At 38.1% G+C, this 18075-nt stretch overlaps 3 protein-coding genes and 1 pseudogene across 5 annotated transcripts; 3 read left to right on the top strand and 1 right to left on the bottom strand.

Annotated features, from left to right (window-relative positions):
• Nucleotides 1-200: 200 nt before the first annotated feature.
• LOC137743911 (uncharacterized) lies at nt 201-2047 on the top strand. The gene is made up of 5 exons (XM_068483839.1): nt 201-537; nt 631-688; nt 777-1220; nt 1299-1414; nt 1674-2047. Exons 1-5 carry the CDS (start codon nt 440-442, stop codon nt 1732-1734), a joined length of 777 nt encoding a protein of 258 aa, XP_068339940.1. The 5' UTR covers nt 201-439; the 3' UTR covers nt 1735-2047.
• Nucleotides 2048-3749: 1702 nt separating this feature from the next.
• On the top strand, nt 3750-6848 carry LOC137742739 (general transcription and DNA repair factor IIH helicase subunit XPD-like; annotated as a pseudogene).
• Nucleotides 6849-6999: 151 nt separating this feature from the next.
• Nucleotides 7000-8363, top strand: LOC137742737 (general transcription and DNA repair factor IIH helicase subunit XPD-like). Of its 2 annotated transcripts, none has more exons than XR_011069428.1 (4): nt 7000-7081; nt 7174-7221; nt 7347-7455; nt 7940-8363. XR_011069428.1 is itself a non-coding variant. In XM_068482680.1 (4 exons), exons 2-4 carry the CDS (start codon nt 7202-7204, stop codon nt 8157-8159), a joined length of 357 nt encoding a protein of 118 aa, XP_068338781.1. In that variant the 5' UTR covers nt 7000-7081; nt 7174-7201; the 3' UTR covers nt 8160-8363. The 2 variants fall into 2 exon arrangements, 1 of the variants encoding a protein (XP_068338781.1); XM_068482680.1 differs by having other exon boundaries at nt 7932-8363.
• A 369-nt stretch (nt 8364-8732) lies between these two features.
• Nucleotides 8733-16306, bottom strand: LOC137742722 (transcription factor BHLH42-like). 2 transcript variants are annotated; one of them, XM_068482661.1, is made up of 7 exons: nt 15741-16306; nt 15374-15631; nt 12529-12625; nt 12218-12289; nt 11283-11844; nt 9220-10163; nt 8733-9115 (listed from the first exon to the last, which is right to left on the bottom strand). In XM_068482661.1, the coding sequence occupies exons 1-7, from the start codon at nt 15848-15850 to the stop codon at nt 9029-9031; spliced, it is 2130 nt and encodes a 709-aa protein (XP_068338762.1). In that variant the 5' UTR covers nt 15851-16306; the 3' UTR covers nt 8733-9028. The 2 variants fall into 2 exon arrangements, with proteins under 2 accessions (XP_068338762.1, XP_068338764.1); XM_068482663.1 differs by having other exon boundaries at nt 15374-15623.
• Nucleotides 16307-18075: the final 1769 nt, after the last annotated feature.

Below are 18075 nucleotides of genomic sequence, written 5' to 3'. Positions count from 1 at the left end.
AGTTCGAAGAATTGAGTTATGAAATTAAGTATTTTGAAGTTATGAGATTGTAAATTTAAGTTCTGAGGTCAACAATTTAACATTGAATTTTTTGTAAATTGATACGTATAAGTACTTATTTTAACTTCTCATACATTCTTTGCTAATTTCTGTTATTTGATATTCTTCAATTCATTTGATTTAACGGCTGGAAATTAAGCGAGATTTATGAAAAATAAAAAGATGTGTGTAGATAACATTATTTTTACCCCAAAAATATTTTCACATTGGTCCACACAAATATTTGACCACATAACTTTTAAAAACATTTGCCGCCAACGTAGCAACTGGATACGGGTTTGTGTGACTCGACCCGTATCATCTTCTTCTGGGCCGTATGGTACCCGATTCCATTTGAAATTTCAGGTAGTTCGTCTTGGCTCTCTCGGGGATCGGAGAGATGGAGATCGCCGCCGACTCTCTGAACGGCTCTGTGATCTTCCACGCCATTAACGAAATCTCCGGTTTCGTGCTTTACATGCACCAGCAAATCCCTGCGTAAGTACTTGCCCCCATTTTCCAAAATCCCTAATCATTTCGATCCTTTTTTTTTTTTTTTTTCCTTCTGAAAATCCCCAATTTTCTGCACAGAATGTTGCAGGATATCACTCTGGAATTCGATTCGCTCTGTTCTGAGTACAAGGATTTGGTACGAGAATTTAAATCTCGTGAATTTTGCGTTTTTTCGGATCCGAATTCGAATGCTTTGCCCTGAATGAGAATCTGTGAATTTTCAGGAAATGGCGGTTCAGCAAAACGAGGTGAAGCCGTCGCTCCGCAGGAAGCACGCTGGCGAAATGCGGGAGGCGAAGCGCGGGATTCGGAGATTCGAGAAGCTGATGCGCCAGGTTTCCGACCTCCAAACTGCGCTGAAGCAGATGATCAGCGAGGTTCGTGAGTTCCGAGAAGCGATTCTGATAATCGGAGCGAGTCCGCTCCGACCTCAGCACGTCTACGAGCTGAGCTTTTCAAGTGGACATGCTGTTTCGGAACTTGATTTTGCGAAAAGCAGGGCGTCGGAAGTGCTTTGTAGAAAAGCGATTCGGGGGCTGATTGCAAAGGGTGCTGGGTGTGCTGCTTATTCAGGGCCTTCCAAGCTGTTTCTGCTGGTGAAGGCTCCGGCTTCTTTCAATCTGCCTCTCCATTTTCTTCCAAAGCGTGATTTCCGATACAGCAACAAGGTCGTTTGCTATTAACAATTCAGCTTCCATTATCTACCAATTAGCTTACAACTCACTTGTGCATTCTCTTAATTGCAGATTGTGCCTCTGAAACTAAAGATCAAGAGCAAAACCCAAGATCCGAAAACGGATGCTTCTTCTCAAAGTGGCAGCTCTGATGGTGTGGTTGAGTCTACTCCAAATGATTTTATATGGTACGCCGGTCTGCGAAAAAATAGGCTTTGAACACCCTCAAATGTAAAATATTTGCCAATCCCTGAGGGCCATATCCCCTTTTGTTCCCATAACACACATAACGTTATGTGTGCTATAGGAACAACCGAACAAGGGGTACACACCCCGGGATAGGCAAGTTTCGGTGCTATAATCTTCGTTTTTTTTTCCTTGTACTTTTTGCAGTTCATATATTTGAATGTGTTTGAGTTTTGTGCTGTTTCTTGTTTGATGTTACAGGTTTCAATGCCGGCATGTAATAAAGGGTCTGGAATGTAACACACCAACTGACGGAGAATAGCCCCCGACGTGGTCGTTGTGCAAACCAGTGGTGTTCGCCGGTTCCAAACTGGTCAAGTTTAGCCATTCGGGCCTCGAATCCATGGTAGACTGGATTGTGCATACTATGCGGTCCGAAACATTGTGTTTTAGATTCTCTCAAACCTTGACTGTATAATGTAACTTGATTAGCAACCTTGTTTCTAACGTGCAGTTAAAGAAACTTATGGTAATGGTAACTCTTTGTTTTTTATCGTACAAGTAGTGAGTAGCTTGTGACTCAAGTTAGTTAAGAGCGTTTAGTGTCGTGTTCAAGTTCTTGGGATTGCATTCGAAGAAATACAAAGGGGGCCCCTTCTATAAAAGAAAACCCTCAAGTTTTTTTTCTCTTTCCGTGTAGTTTTGGTTGACACTCTTAAGTCAGGGTCTGAACCAAAAACTTAGAGGACTTGTCTACCTCCCGAGACACCACCGTGACATCCCGGCCGACGAACACGTTGCAAATGTTTTAGAATTTTCATATTGCATTGTACAATTGATTCACGATTCCGTCACCTTGGCAATCTCGTTTGTTGTTAGTCATTCTCTAGAAACTTTGCCGAATTGTAATCTCGTCCTCTCACTCTGCCATGAAAAAGCCCCAACTCCGGATAGTGCCTGGCATGAAACAGATACACCTTGACTCTCACATCTCGAGTTAATAAACAATGGTATGTGTTACATGAGCCTAATACCACGGTGATAGTATACTCATTCTATATATATCGTTTCCCTTGATTGGATCTACGTTGACTATTGAAATAGTCTATAAAAGATATAGATTGAAGCCCATCTTACAACCCGACTTATTTTATTTTTTATAAACAAATGATATTGTCTACGCTAACAGGTTGGAGTGGGGTTAGGCTTAGGCTTAGCTTAAATTCACTTTTATCGAAAATCGAACTTAATCCCTCTCACTCTAAACAGTTATTAAAGGGGCTACAACCCGACTTCTAACCCAACGTCTACATAAAAACCATAACCACCGTCCCTCTCGGTCTCAGTCCAGTGGCGGATCCACAAAAGGGACCTGGGAGGTCCCAGGACCTTTCGACGACCCTAAATCGCTGTTAGAAATTTTCCAAGGATCCCTCGTGCAATGCAAGTTGCAGGTACGACATCTTCTTGTCGGAGAAGTTGACCAGAGAAGAATGAAAATAATTGGCCCAAAACGACAGTGTTTTGGCCAATTGTTTTAAATTGTTTTTTAAATCCCAACCGAAGTGTTTGTCCATTATTTTAAATCCCACCCCCAACCCACATCATTCCCCACTGTCCCTCTTCCCCCGTTTCCCGCTCTTTTGCTTCCCCCAATGCCCAATACCATATTCACCAAAATTTCTCTTATGCTTCTCCCAATGCCCAGCTTTAACATATCCATCCAATTTCCAATTCCTAACTCCTCAGATTTCAAAACCCTAAAATTCTAAATCCCACACACAATCCCATATTATAATTTTATTACTCCAATATCATACCTCCCCAAATCTCTAGGCCACCACTATTTGGTTCACAATTCAAGTAAGTTTTTGGGTATTCTAATCTAATCTTAATTAAATTATATTAGATATTGATGAAGATTTTTAGTCTATTATTGATATGATTGTTGACATGTTATATGTTTATGCTCATTTGATCATTAGAATTTAGATGGAATTTTTGTTTATTGGGTAATTGGTATATGTTTTGTATTTTTCATTAAATGTGTAGTTTAGAAATAAGAAATATAAAATTTTTGTTTATTGGTTAATTGGTATATGTTTTGTGTTTTTTTGTTAAATATGTAGTTTAGAAATAAGAAATATGGAAGAAAAAAAATTCAAGCCAAAGCCAAAAGGACCATCTATTTGTTCGGGTAGTTCAAGCTTAAGACAGAAGGATCATATTTTCAATATTATTTTTATCTATAATTTTTTTGATCTTTATTAATAAAATCCCAAGTTTAAAATCCTGAATCCGAACTCTCTCGCCAAAACCCAAAACCTCATTAACACCATGAAGTTCCAGGTCGAAGACGTGACGGTCTACTTCCCGTACGACCACTTATACCCGGAGCAATACACCTACATGCTCGAGCTCAAGCGCGCCCTCGACGCCAAGGGCCACCGGCAACCGGCACTGGTAAAACCATCGCCCTCCTCTCACTCATCACCTCCTACACTCTCTCCAAACCCCAAAACCCCGTCAAGCTTATCTACTGCACCCGCACGGTTCACGATATGGAGAAGACTCTCGCCGAGCTCAAGCTCCTCCACAATTACCAGGTCAAGCATCTGGGTCCGCAGGCCCAGATCTTGGCTGTCGGGCTCTCGTCGAGGAAGAATCTGTGTGTTAATTCGACGGTGTTGGCGGCGGAGAATCGGGATTCTGTGGATGCGGCTTGCCGGAAATTGACTGCCAGCTGGGTCAGGAACTTGGCGGCGGAAAACCCAAACGTGCCAACTTTTGAGTTTTATGAGGAGTATGAGAAAGCTGGGTCTGGAGCTGTTTTGCCTCCTGGGGTTTATACATTGCAAGTATTGCTGAATTGGGTTTTTGATAAATTTTGTTTCTTTGAATTGGGTTTTGAAAATTTTGTTTCTTTGTTATGTTTTCGATCCGGATTGGAGTGATTGCAATTGGGTTGGTTTGTTTTGTGTGAAAAATTAGGATTTGAGGGCGTATGGGAAGCAGAGAGGGTGGTGCCCCTACTTCTTGGCGAGGCATTTGGTGCAGTTTTCGAATGTGGTGGTTTATAGTTATCAGTACATGCTTGATCTTAAAGTGGCTGGGATTATTTCCAAGGAAATACAAAAGGAGTCTGTTGTGGTGTTTGATGAGGCTCATAATATCGATAATGTGTGTATTGAAGCGCTTAGTGTTAGTGTGAGGAGGCAGACGATTGAGGGTGCCAGGAGGAATCTTAGTAAGATGCAGCATGAAATTGAAAGGTAGGTGCTTCATTTATCCGTCTCTTTATTTTCAATCATGGTTTGTTTAAAAACTGGCTAAGATTATTTCGAGATAGGCTTGTTTCAAGCTTTCTTAGCTAGTGCCCTTACATTTAATACAGATTTTCATTCATTTGCTTGACATGGTAGGTAGGTTCAAGGTCACTGATGCAGATAGATTGCGTAAAGAATAGAACCAGCTAGTTGGGGGTTTTGCACAAGGAGGAACCTACCTAGTATGTTGATTGCTCATTCCCTTGATTTTCTTCCATTGAAACTTAAATATTTTTGTTTGATGATTTCCCAAGTTCTCATAACTATTATTTCTTCTGTGTATGCAGTCACAGATACTTGACTTCAAAATCCTGCTCTACCTGATGATATTTTGAAGGAGGCTGTGCCCGGAAATATTTGTAAAGCGGACCATTTTGTGCATGTGTTATGAAGATTGGTCAATCATCTGGAAGTCCGTCTTGAAACCGAGAATGTTAAGAAGGAAGGCCCGGTCAGTTTTGTTGCCACTATCAGTTCACAAGCTGGATTGACCAGAAAACTCTGAAGTTTTGTTATGATCGCCTACACTCACTAATGATGACGTTAGAAATTACTGACACAGATGAATTATTACACATTCAAACGATTTGCGACTTTGCGACACTTGTGGGGACATACACTCGTGGATTCACTATTATAATTGAACCATTGGATGAGCGAATGCCACACATTCCTGATCCTGTTTTACAGGTTAGTTTTGTGTTATTCATTCTTTTCAAATTACATTTTTTAATAAAATGAACATTGAATGATTTCTGAAAATTGAAAAATTGGTTAAAAACTAAAAATATATTACACCACTTTCAACAATTTATAAAATTTTATGTCCACGCTAATGAAATTAATGATGCTATGGTTTTATAAAATCTTCCTGCAATATGTTTCCTTGCATATTTACTATAATGAGTCTGTCTGCCTTTACTTGATCTACTTATATTGCTTCGGTAATGGATGGACTGAAGACTTATTCAGTTATAATCTAGTCTTTTCATATTTGGTATTCCAGCTTTGCTGTCATAATGCTTCACTTGCCATAAAGCCTGTATTTGATCGATTTCAATCAGTTGTGATTACATCTGGAACCTTGAGCCCAATTGATCTCTACCCCCATCTTCTTAATTTCCATCCTGTCATCAGTCGAAGTTTTACTATGTCATTAACAAGAGATTGCATAAGCCCAATGGTTCTCACCCGTGGAAGGTATAACATCAGAAAAGTGTTTTTTTGTGCTTACATTTCATTTCTCTTGATTCATTATAGTAGGGGAGTTGTAAACTTGAGTAATTTACTAACCATATTGTTCTTATCAGATCATAAATTGCCTATTATATTTAGCACTTACTCATATTAGGTTGTATCTAAAGGTTGCTCACGTATATTATTTCAGTGATCAGCTTCCAGTAAGTACCAAATATGATATGAGAAGTGATCTTGGCGTGGTAAGAAACTATGGAAGGTTGATGCTGGAGATGGTTTCTGCTGTTCCAGATGGGGTTGTATGTTTTTTCGTCTGTTACTCTTATATGGATATGATAGTCAATAGCTGGAATGAAAATGGAATTTTGAAGGTAACTCCACTATCTATGTCTCTTGCTTTTCCTGGGTATCTATGGACTTTTCCTTTGTCCTCTTCTCCAAGTTTTCAATGAAGTTAGTTTTTCAGAAAGATGCTTACTGCTCCCATTATTGCCACAGGAAATAATGCAGCATAAGCTTGTTACCATCGAGACCCAAGATGTGGTAGAGACTACTTTGGCTCTCGACAATTACCGTAAGGTTTGTGACTGTGGGAGGGGTGCTGTCTTCTTGTCTGTTGCCAGGTATTATAAAACATTCAGAATTTCTTATTATTAATATGCAATTAAAACAAAAATGTGGGAGTGCATTTCTTCACTCAAAAAGAAAAAAATAAAAGATGGAGTACCCTTTTGCTGTTTGTGTACGCTGTCATATTTAGAAAGCTATCCATTGTTTCTTGCCACATGCAATTCAGAACTTTCAATATTACAATTGATGGGTGACACAGTTCTCTGTAATGAGTAAAATTATGTCTGTGTTTTCTCAGAGGAAAGTAGCTGAAGGAATAGACTTTGATCGACATTAAGCAAGTGAGTTCATTTTTTTGTTAAATCTCTTTTGTTTTATTAAGTGAAGAAGGGAATTTCGAATCAAATTTTCTGCATGTTTTAAATTTTTGTGTTTGGGGGTTTTGTTGGACTGACACAAATGCTACGTCTGGGGGCTTGACGTATTTTTTCTCACAGGATTTTGCTTGCACGGCTGGAATATTTGCGGGATACCTTTCAAATAAAGGAGGGAGACTTCTTGACATGTGATGCCTTGGTATCACTGCAGTGCCTTTCGTATCATCTAAGAAATATTTGTTTGTTTTTTAAGACATGTTTTCTGAACTTTTTGGGTTCTGTATGGTGCAGAGACAAGCAGCTCAATGTGTATAGCACGATGATTTTTGCTGACAAAAGGTTTGTTTTTATTTTTTATTTATTTTTTATTTTTTATCAATTGAATTACAATATCGTGAATTCACAACTTGAAGGTCTAGTTAAAATTTAGGCACTGATTTTTGGGTGCTTGACTTCAACTTCAGATATAGCCGTCATGACAAGCGACCCAAATTGCCTGGATGGATACTGTCGCATTTACGTGATGCACATCTGAACTTGAGCACGGACATGGCTCTGCATATAGCACGAGAGGTTTGTCCTTATTTGTTATCACATATTTCCACTATCTTAGTATGGTCATTGATTTGCCTGAAATAAGCATATCTATCATACTTTGTATTTGTGGTTTTCCTTTCGAGTCATTCATCAACTGTTTTACCAGTCTGTTGTGACCTAGTAAATAATTAGGTTCCATACTTCTATCCCCATCCCTTTACAACTGTGCTAGATGATTTTGGGATCCAAAGAGAATAAACTAGAAGGATCGAAACCGAAGCATTGAAACACAATTTTTTTGGTCTGATGAAGTCTGATCGCTACTTTTTAAACTGAGTCAGAAAAACATCTGAAAATACCTTAGCGTTTTTACTTCTTTTTTTTTTTTGCCAGAATCACCCAGCTGTGTCATGATGATAAAATCGAACTTTCATCTTGTTAAAGCTCTTAGCTCGCTTGCGATTTACCTTTTGGTATTCCAGCATGTTAATCTTCTCTTATCTTGAAAACAGTTCCTTAGGAAGATGGCTCAACCATATGATAAGGTTGGTGGCGGCAGCGGTAAGAAAACCCTTTTATCCCAAGAAGACAGAGAAGATGGGCGAAAGCATTGCTGCGTTAAGGACTCTGACCGAAAGCAAAGTGAGTGTTGCGGTTTGTGGGCTATTGGTTCTTCATTAGCTAATTATCAGTCCTACAAGGAGGAGTTTGGCCAACTTAGGAGATTTTGTTATCGGTGATCTGAGCAGTTACTTACCGGAGCATGGCACAGCCTTACGATAAAAATTTCACTCAAATTCAATTTTCCGGGTTTCAGGATTGAAATATGTTGTACAAATTCAGTCTTGTAGATTTTTCGCTTGTAGTTTGTCTTTGAACCTCAATTATATAGGTAGAGCTGCATTTTTGGACCTCAGTTTTGACTAGTTATTAGATGTTTACCATGGCCATGAGTTTAAGTGTTCTAATAATCGTCATTTCTCCGCTGATTGGTTTCCTAATGAATTTCCTTTTTGCATAACTTACGGATATTTGTAGGATGCTATCATCGGCACTCCAGGACAATCATTCACTCATCGTGTAATGATGTTCTTGGAAAGATGTAGAATGATATTTTTTGAGTGCTAGTAATAGCTTCGGTTTTAGATCATTTGATTAGAAGGGGAATTCAAATTGGGACCTTGAATGCAAGGGAAAGTGTTCTTAACCAACTTTGGCAACGAATTATACACATTTAATGCATAAGATGACTATAATTTGACAACGAATGTAATTCAAAGGACTTCGCAACGACAACAAAACATGAAAGATAGAATGATTTTGGAGCTCTTGTTTTAGATTATGCTGAATGTCTCGGAAACAATACACTGTTAGATTACAATACAAGGGAATAAACAATAAACACAAATTAGAAAAAAGAAGAAAAAAATGTTCTACTTAATACAGCACAATGTACAGCAAGTAGTACTGATGATGCTTGCTACCTAGAGCTACTTGGAAATATGGAATCAGAATTATTTTGTTTTCCACATTTTCCCCCTTCGAAATTCTATATTTACGTACACAAACCCTAAATGGTCCTGCAGATTTCGCCACAACTAATAACATATTAAGAGTCAGATTGGGGTATAATTTGATTTATCACCCTCTTCACTTCCGTAATACTTACTTTCTTGCCACTCACGTTATCCTTCACCTGATAAAAAATAATTCAAAATGTAAAAAAAATCAGAAAAAAAATCTCATTAACTAATACAAATTAACGAATATGCATGGTGATAAACTATCTAAATTACGTACCTTGGCTCTTAGTTCAGCTACGAAGAATCCGTTATTCAATGAGGACTGGACCACCGTGGTCTCAATTCTTAGCTCCCTAAGTGTTTGCATCACATCAAGCAATAACCCTTCTCTATACGGGCATTGGAGCTCCAACAGCCCATCACTCTCGATTATCGACACCTCTAGAGAAGTCCCCGTCACCATAGGTGTCGGTGAAGGTTCTGGCTGAGGTGGTGGCGGGGGCGGTGGAGGCGGTGAGTCCTCCATTACTTTAGCCTTACCAATGGCGACACCGCCGCTTCCCTCCACAATCCTCAACTTCCTTTTATCGGACCCCGGTGGACCTCCTTGGGTCCGCTCCACTACCGTGAGCCCACTTCGCAACTCTTTACAACTACTGGACCTTTGCATTTCCCCGGATGATCTCGATCGTTGATCTTCCTCCATCAGCATGTTACGTGCCTCGAGATCCTGAATTTTGTTACGCAGTTGCTTCACATACTCGATTGTGTCCCCTAATATCGAAGCCTTGTCCATTTTTGTCACAAAAGGCACTAGGGACCTTAGTATAATAAACCTCTCATTAAGCTTCTCTCTACGACGTCGTTCCGCTAACACATGATTGGCACTGAGCTCGTCTTGTGGGGTCCCTTTCCTCAACCGCGTCGAGCCTTCGCCCTCTTGAGATTTTGGCGAGTTTTCGTCGCGATATTTTGAGTGGAGGAACGGTACACTGAATAAAATATATTTCAAGAGCCATTGAGACGTGCCCTCAACCGGCATGAGAAAGTGGTGATCAACCCGGCTCGACCACTTGGCGAAAGCCGACTGAGTCAAGCAAGCTGTGTAGTTGGTGGACGATGAATCCATCCACCGAGTCGCTTGTCCCTGCAGTATGGTGGAGACCGTCTCCGAATAATGTGTGTCGTCATCATGTGTCAACTCCTCTAAAGCTAGGGGTCCTGCATAAACACACCAAACAAATTAGGTTGCAATAATTTTGTCAAGAAAATACTAACTAACAATTAGTTACGAATTATAATAATGATTAGGTTAAAAGCTTAATCAAGAAGTACTTAATTCAACAATTAGCATTGAACTTTACGAAGGTTGGTGGAAAATTAGCTAATCATCAAAATATAATATGAAATCTAACGAACAAATTGGCCAGGTTTTTCACGTGGCTAGAAAAATCACGCATGCAGGTTCTACTTTTGAATTAGGGTTTTATCTTTTTCAAACCATGTAGTAGAATCCCGAGAAGCGAAGATGTTTTCAGGGATCGCTGCAGCAAGTGGAAAGCTCAGTTTTGGACGGGAAAAGCAGGACCTACACGTTTGAGAAGTTGACCTATCTCCAACTCCAAGTAATAAGAAAAGAAACCCTACGTTGTAGTTTACACCAAAGCAAAAATAAGCAAATAATAGTCTGCCTTGCTAATTTCAAGAAGGAAAAAATGTACATGTTGATATGACAACTGCGAGACTACAAGTTAGGAGACATTAATTTCTCTGAAGACATATGCCAAGAAGAGTTAGAATTTTTCGTAAATTTTTTGTTAATTTATATTTTTAATATAATATTTTATAATATCGATACGAGAATTAATGTTAAATTATAAAGTGATAGAGAATCTCATCTTGAGTGAGTCTACTTAAAATTTCTCCTCTCAATACGGCTAAATAATATTATTGTTTATTTACTGTATACAATAGGATATGTATCATGAGATTGATATGTTTAATTTACTATATTAACAAAAAAAAAAAAAAACGTAATAACATAATTTAATGGTGTTTCGTTTAGGTATTTATATATTTTAAAATAAATATGTATTTAGAATGAACACTGTAAATGTATGTAAATTTGACGGTGTATAAATAAAAGGGGCATGGCCATGTGCATAGAAACCTTGAAGTTATGAAACCATATTGTATAATCACAAATCTAACTCGCATTTTTAAGGAAACCAATATCAGATAATATTATTGATTTTAATTTTTAATTTATAAGATTAAGAATTGAAAAAAAAATCAAAACAAAAGAAGAGTATACCAATTAATAACCAAGTTTTGTAGTACCTGTGTGCGGCGGTTGAAGGCCACTGCTCAGCGGCTCTTGTACTGACGGACACCGCCTGGTCGACTCGGCTCGATACGAGTCAGCTTGTCTCTGCTGATCCGCTGGGTTCCTAGACTGACTCACAGCTAACAAGTGGAAATCAGAGTCCAAGTTATTTGAGGCATCGTCCGGGGAGCCCAGCCGGATGTCTTCGGACATCTCGAGTTGCATGAGCTCGCTTGGCTCGGCTACCGCGGCCAAAACCTGAGGAGGGTTTGCGGCGGGAACAACGGCTCCACCATTGCGACCCGTTTCGGCTTCGGAGTCGGACTCGTCTCCTCCGTCGTCCTCCTCCTGATTATCATCTTCTTCTTCGTCCTCTTCGTCTTCTTGGGCGGCGTTGAGAGGAGGGTTGGTGCACATGGTCTGGAGAAGGTGCGGAGAGTGGAAATGTGGGTGATCGGATGAGGTGGCGGGGTTGGATGTGGAGTGCTCGGAGAGGGCGGGTTTTGGTGGCGGAGGGTGGTGGTGGTCAACGAAGAAGGTTTTGACGTGTTCGACTAAGGCGTGGTCTTCTGGAACCTACATTAAATTAATACGTACAATAATACAATAATTAATACAAATTAAACATGCATAAATAATTGACCTTAGACTAATGGTAGGGCAAATGGCAGGAAGATAAAATTTGTATATAAAATTTGTAATCTAAATGATGTTACTAATAAAAAATAAGCAGTTAAATATGGGTTTTTTGATATGGGTTCAAAGTCACTCAAAATTAAACACATTTCAAAAGGTAGTCTATAAAATTGAACCTATTTCAAATTTTCCCTAAATATAGTAATAATTATTAATTTTCAAGTAATTTAGTTTATAAATTTTTTGTCTACAATTTAGTTTCTTTGACATTACCCCACCTTTTAATATGACCAAAACGAAAAGTGTTACGTACCCTCTCTGTGGTGCCAAATTCTACGACGCCATCTAGAAGAGGAATGCACACTACGGTCTGTATACGAGCACTCTGTAGAATCATGCAAAGAAATACAATTTAGTAATGCATAATACGTGAAAACATAATCTCAATAAAACCTATATGGAAAGGCAGCATTATGGTACTTAGTTTTCATTTTCAAGCACGGCATCCTAAACTACTTTAATTTACAATAATCGAATTTGATATTTTTTTACAGAGCATTGTTGTATTTATAAAGCTGCACAAAGGAAGATAGAGGTTGGCTTTGTTTAGTGTATAGATGGTACCTTTGCCAAAATAGCTCTGGAAAAGGTTTTGCTATCGACCTCGTTTGCACCGGTGAGCCATACATGCTGCCTCCTTGCGTATGCTTTCCCTGGCAACCTACGTTCGCACACATATCAAAATCTTTCTTAATCATTCTTTTAATTATTATCCTATCATGATCATGTAGTATAAAGCTAGCTATATATGCTCACACAAAGCTTTGAGAGATGAAAAGGAAGTTACACATATAATTGTGCAAATAAATGGACAGACTATATATATATATATATATATATATATATATATATATATATATAGGACGTGGGATGCATGGTGCTGCTAGGTTTAGATCTTGTTTGGAAATGTTTTTCCTGAACATCACTTATGCTCATGGCCACTTCTGATTGGGACTCGATTGGAAGAACTTCTATTACAAACACATTGAATGTTTTAATAAAATCCTAGGTACTTTTTTAAAAGTATTTGAAGTGCTATTTTCAATGAAGCATCTGCTCATAAAAAGCACCATCGATTGCTTTTCTAACTCATAAGTGTTTCTAACCTTTTCCGTCGAACATTATAATAAACACTTTTAATTATTTAATAGGGGTTTTAGCTATTTTATGGATCTTGACCATTTAAATGATAGAAATGCCGACATGTACAAGCAAACTAAGTCGAGTGCTACTGCATGTGGTGGGTGCCGAAAGGCATCTCTAAAGCTCATGACCTAGAACTAGAGAGCTGCAGTAATTACATTATATCTATATATAATTTAACTCATTTTTTGAAAAAGCATGTTGTTTTACATCCAGTGGAGTTTAAGAAGGGGCATAACAGTACGGGCCCGGCCGATACATTATTTGACCTACTCCACACAGAGAGAGACTTTTAGCTGTGTGCTGGCATTGATGAACACATTTGGTTGTATGTTATCCCAAACTAGTAGCTTCCATTCCATGGAAGCAGGTGAATAATATAGTGATGAGAGTATGGAGAAAGTTTTCAATGTGCTGGAACACAACCTTGTATACCAAGTGTCATAATACAATTAGTTGAATTTTTTTTTCTTCAAATTTTCAACTAATTATATTATTACACTTGGTTTATTGAGCCGTGTGTCCGGCAAATTGAAAAATCTCTCTCCAGCTAACTAGCTAGATGGTCAAAAAAATTAATTTATATAGAATTAATTTCACTCCATCTATAAATTGCCAAATCTCTTTGCAGAGTCCCAGATTATATTCCCCCACCAGTTTCTAAATTAAGTAGTTTCCGATCTCAAATTGTAAAAAATTTAACAAATGTACCTATGCAAACTGCCCTTCATTAACTCCTCAACAGACTAGAATTCCATAAGTAGTGTAGTTATATAAAAAAGCAAGAAGAATATCACAATGATCAAATGCTTTATTCACATAACAAACACAAAACAACATCAATAAAATTAAAGTTTGGTTAATTAGCACAAACTATATATAGGATGGTGATATTCACACATTTTTTTACTTTCTACACACTCCTCTTAAATTTTGGCTGTGGATCGAACGAATTGAAGAATATCAAAAGATAAAAAATAACAAGGATGTACGAGAGGTAAAAAGATGTGTGTGGAAAGCACCACTTGTATATATAGAAGCAACTTCTTTAACAAGAATTTCGTTTTACTTTAAGGTTTAGCGGTTTTGACAGGGAGGGACTCTTATACATATCATGTATTATCAAAAATTGACTAGAAGAACAGACATATCATTTATATCTGTATGTATACAGTTTATACGTATGACACATGTACACAAAGAGACAAAGCAAGAACAAACAAACAATACATCACCAAACTAACAACAGGGTACTTCTGTTATAAAGAACTTGTTTGGGCTTGCAAAGTTCTAGACTGACAGACATTGGAGGATGGTGGTGTTGTTGTCAGTGACTTAATGTATTGGAAGTGATGATACTTTCTCTCCGGAGAACCCCATGTGCCAAGATGCACTCTTTCGCACCTACCCACAGCCTTACTCGTGTAGCTAAATAATTTTTCATCTTTTGAAGAAATACAGTTCCGGACATTTTGGCTCACCCACATTTACCACACTTGTCTCATTGCCTGATTACACACTTACATAGTGCCCTATAGTCTATATATAGAAAGCAAATTTATGAGTATTTGTCATATATCATAAATGTCATCGGCAAGTATCAACCAAAAATGTTGAAATGTTAGATGGGAGGCTCAATACGCAGGCCAGTGTTTGTACTCATGCAACTATACCAATTATTAAATCCATCAACCACAATACGTATGATACCGGAAAGTGAGCCCTTTTTAGATAATCGAAGATTTATTTGCGGTAGTTGTTAATACTGATCGACAATACCTCTAAATATGTATTATGTATGTGTTAGAGGAAAGTGTATACAGAGTTGTTATCCGCACATCAAAATAGTAAATTTACTTTCATCCCTAATCACAATGCTCGAGTTATATCTTAAGCTTTTGGGAATGAAAGAAGATGAGGATAAAACCAATGTGAGTTAATAATAGCAACATTGGTAGGGTTTTTCATTATATCGTGTAAATCAAGGAAATATTTTAACTAAATTTTACTTTTTATGTATGCGACATAACAGCAGTGTGAAACAATTAATAAAAGCGTTGAATATTCACAGTACCATAGTTTTTTTTTTTTTTTCCTAGTAATAGTTGCAGAGTCTGCATTAAACTTACACCACAAAGGCAATAATATTTGCCATGGGATTATTGAAAATTAAAGAAGCTTGCAGGGAAGGAGGAGAGCATGGAAATCAATGCAAGCCAAGTAATTAAACAGAAGCATAATTGATGAAGTGCTATTATTTGCTTACCCGACGCCGGGGGGAAAGGAGAATGAGACACACATCAAGTAGAACCATTCGGATTCGGTTAAGTCCTCCGGGGACAAGGAAGCGCAAGGGCGGCGTGCTGGGGGCTGGTTTGTCTCTCCAGCGGACAAAGAGTCGTAGAGTTCTCTGAGTTGCTGGCTCCTCTGGAGAGATGCCTCCTCGGCACTCACTTCCATTGGTTGCACCGTCTTCCTCGTCTTGATGGCTCCATTATAGTACCCATCTGACCATACTAAGATCCTGATGTATATTACAATTTATTAATGAATCTTCTTGAAGAATTAGTGACTTGAAATGAAATGAAATGAAATTGAAGGTATGGTATGGCATCTGGGTTAGGTAGACGTACCCTTGTTGGGGACAGATTTGCCAGAAGAGACTGTAAGTCCATTGGACATATTGGACTGAGGCCTGCAACATACCACGGAGGCGGCTGCTGCTTGGCGGCGGTGCAGCCATTTTTGGTCACCTGACCTTCTCTCGACCTCTACTAATCTTAATTAGAGAGAGAGAGAGAGAGAGAGAGAGAGTTGAGCTTAAGTTAGCTACCTTTTTTTCCCTAACTCTCCCTCTGAAATAACATCTAGATTAAGCAAAAATTAAGGATTAAGAGAGAAGAAGAATAAAGGAGTTGTACTTTTGGGGATTTGGGTTTGATTGGTAAGTGAGAAGGCAGCAGAAAGGAGGAGGTGGATTTGCAGAGCTAGGTAATGATCAAACAGCTTTGATGTTTGAAACTAACATATGATGAGTACATACAGAAAGGGGAAAGAGAAAGTTGAAGGACTTAAAGGAGAGAAGAGAAGGTGAGGAGAATATTAAAGCAGACCTGCAGGTGAGAGAGAGAGAGAGAGAGAGAGGAGTTAAGAAGAAGAGTGAAAAGCGGTAGATGATTACTTTGAGGAAGATACGTTAGTTGCATCCCAAGAAATGCCATCGGCCCTTATCTTTTTTAAGGAGTTATATCGCACAAGCATATTATTAGCTAAGACCATACAAGGATTTATGTAAATTTTTCTCTACTTAACGTTTGTTATCAGTACAAAAATATAACTGTGTTATATAAGTTGTTTTCTTTTGTAAACAAGGCGATGATGTTAAAAATTCAGTGGAAATACGAAGGGTCGTTGGATATGGTTGATGGGAAGAGTTAGAGCATGAGTGAAAAAGGGTTTGGCGATGTTGTGGGGGGTTTTGACTGGTCGGTCTACCAGACAGTACTGAGTCATGCTGTGCCTGCTTCTCCTGAATTTGTTAGTTGTGCTGAGCCTGCGCGCGTGACTTCATATGATTGCAAAATTGAGTGGACCTTTTTTAATGTGATCAGAGGAGAGAGAAGGGAGTAGGTGGCCAAAGACTGGGCGTTGGAGTTATTTCAGTTTAGAATATGCATGTGAAAGTTGAAGCTACCAATATTTCCACATCCACTTGTCAAAATGTGTTACGTACATGGCATACTAAAGTTTCATTCCAAAGTCGCAAGAAATTTTTATAAGCTTTGAAACGTTACGTAATATATCATTTCACGTATTATAATCAAAATGAATAATATAATTAATATATCTTGTTTATGAAGTATATATATTCATAAAAAATAAATCGTGTCATTATATAAGGAGATTATGTGACTATATTTTAAATACACTAAAATTCTAAAAGCAAAATTGATCCTGAAGTAAGACTTTTTTAGAATTAGAAATGTCACCACATAAAGATACAAGAGAGAAATTGCTATTTTCCTATTTTAGTTTTCTCTTTCCTTCCTATCTATATATATAAACTCCAACTAATTAATCCGGTGAAATTCAACACATTAGTCAAATTCAAGACATTAGTCACTAGGGTTTTGTTTTTTCTTTCCCAGGTCGTTGTCTTTAATTTAATTTTATAAAAAGGGAAATCCTAGCTAGTTAACATAATCAGTGTGTCTAGTACTTCTATATTTTTTTTCAATTTGATTGAGATTTTATTTATGTTATATTTGTACTTTGTTTTTATTTAAACATTATTAAGTTGTCTCTTTTTTTGTTTTCCTTTTTTTGTCAGCAAGCATATATTGCTTTCTCGAAGTATATGTGAACAACAAAAGACCATGTGTTACAATAGGGAAAGACAAGTTTTGCAATGAGGCTGAAGCGACCAAGGAGGAGAAAAAGAGCCATAAACAAAACAAAGAATCACACCGGAAGAGTCCACTTTCAAGACAAATATTTGGCTAAGCATGCGGTTGAGCCAACTTAAAAACAAGGATGACAACATGATTAACCATGCTCTGGAAGAAATCACCAATAAATCACCCCACAATCCGCATTAGTCACGGAAAACACTTTAAGCTGCATAACCTGATGAGATACCCTTAGCAAGCACTTTTGTATTTACTTTGATCCTAGGACACCGAGGAGGATGCCAAAGAACCAGAATTATAGAAGCTTTGCAAAACTTACCAAGATCCCAAGAGAAACTAATATTTCTTTATCCAAAACACCACGGACATTACTTGGAGAAAGAGCTCCAACCTGCCTATGTCATATTGCATTTGCTAGTATTCAGGGTATTAGCTTAAACAATTTTCCAGGTTCTGTGTCACTCTGTGATCATAGGCCTGGGAATTAACTTCATCAACAAGCAGCAGCTAATGCAAATCTCGTTCCATTTTTATGATATGGTCTACCTACCGGCCCTTC

The sequence above is a fragment of the Pyrus communis genome, chromosome 8 (genome assembly GCF_963583255.1).
Source record: "Pyrus communis chromosome 8, drPyrComm1.1, whole genome shotgun sequence".
Classification (NCBI taxonomy): Eukaryota; Viridiplantae; Streptophyta; class Magnoliopsida; order Rosales; family Rosaceae; genus Pyrus; species Pyrus communis.
This window is presented reverse-complemented; position numbering and strand designations above follow the sequence as displayed.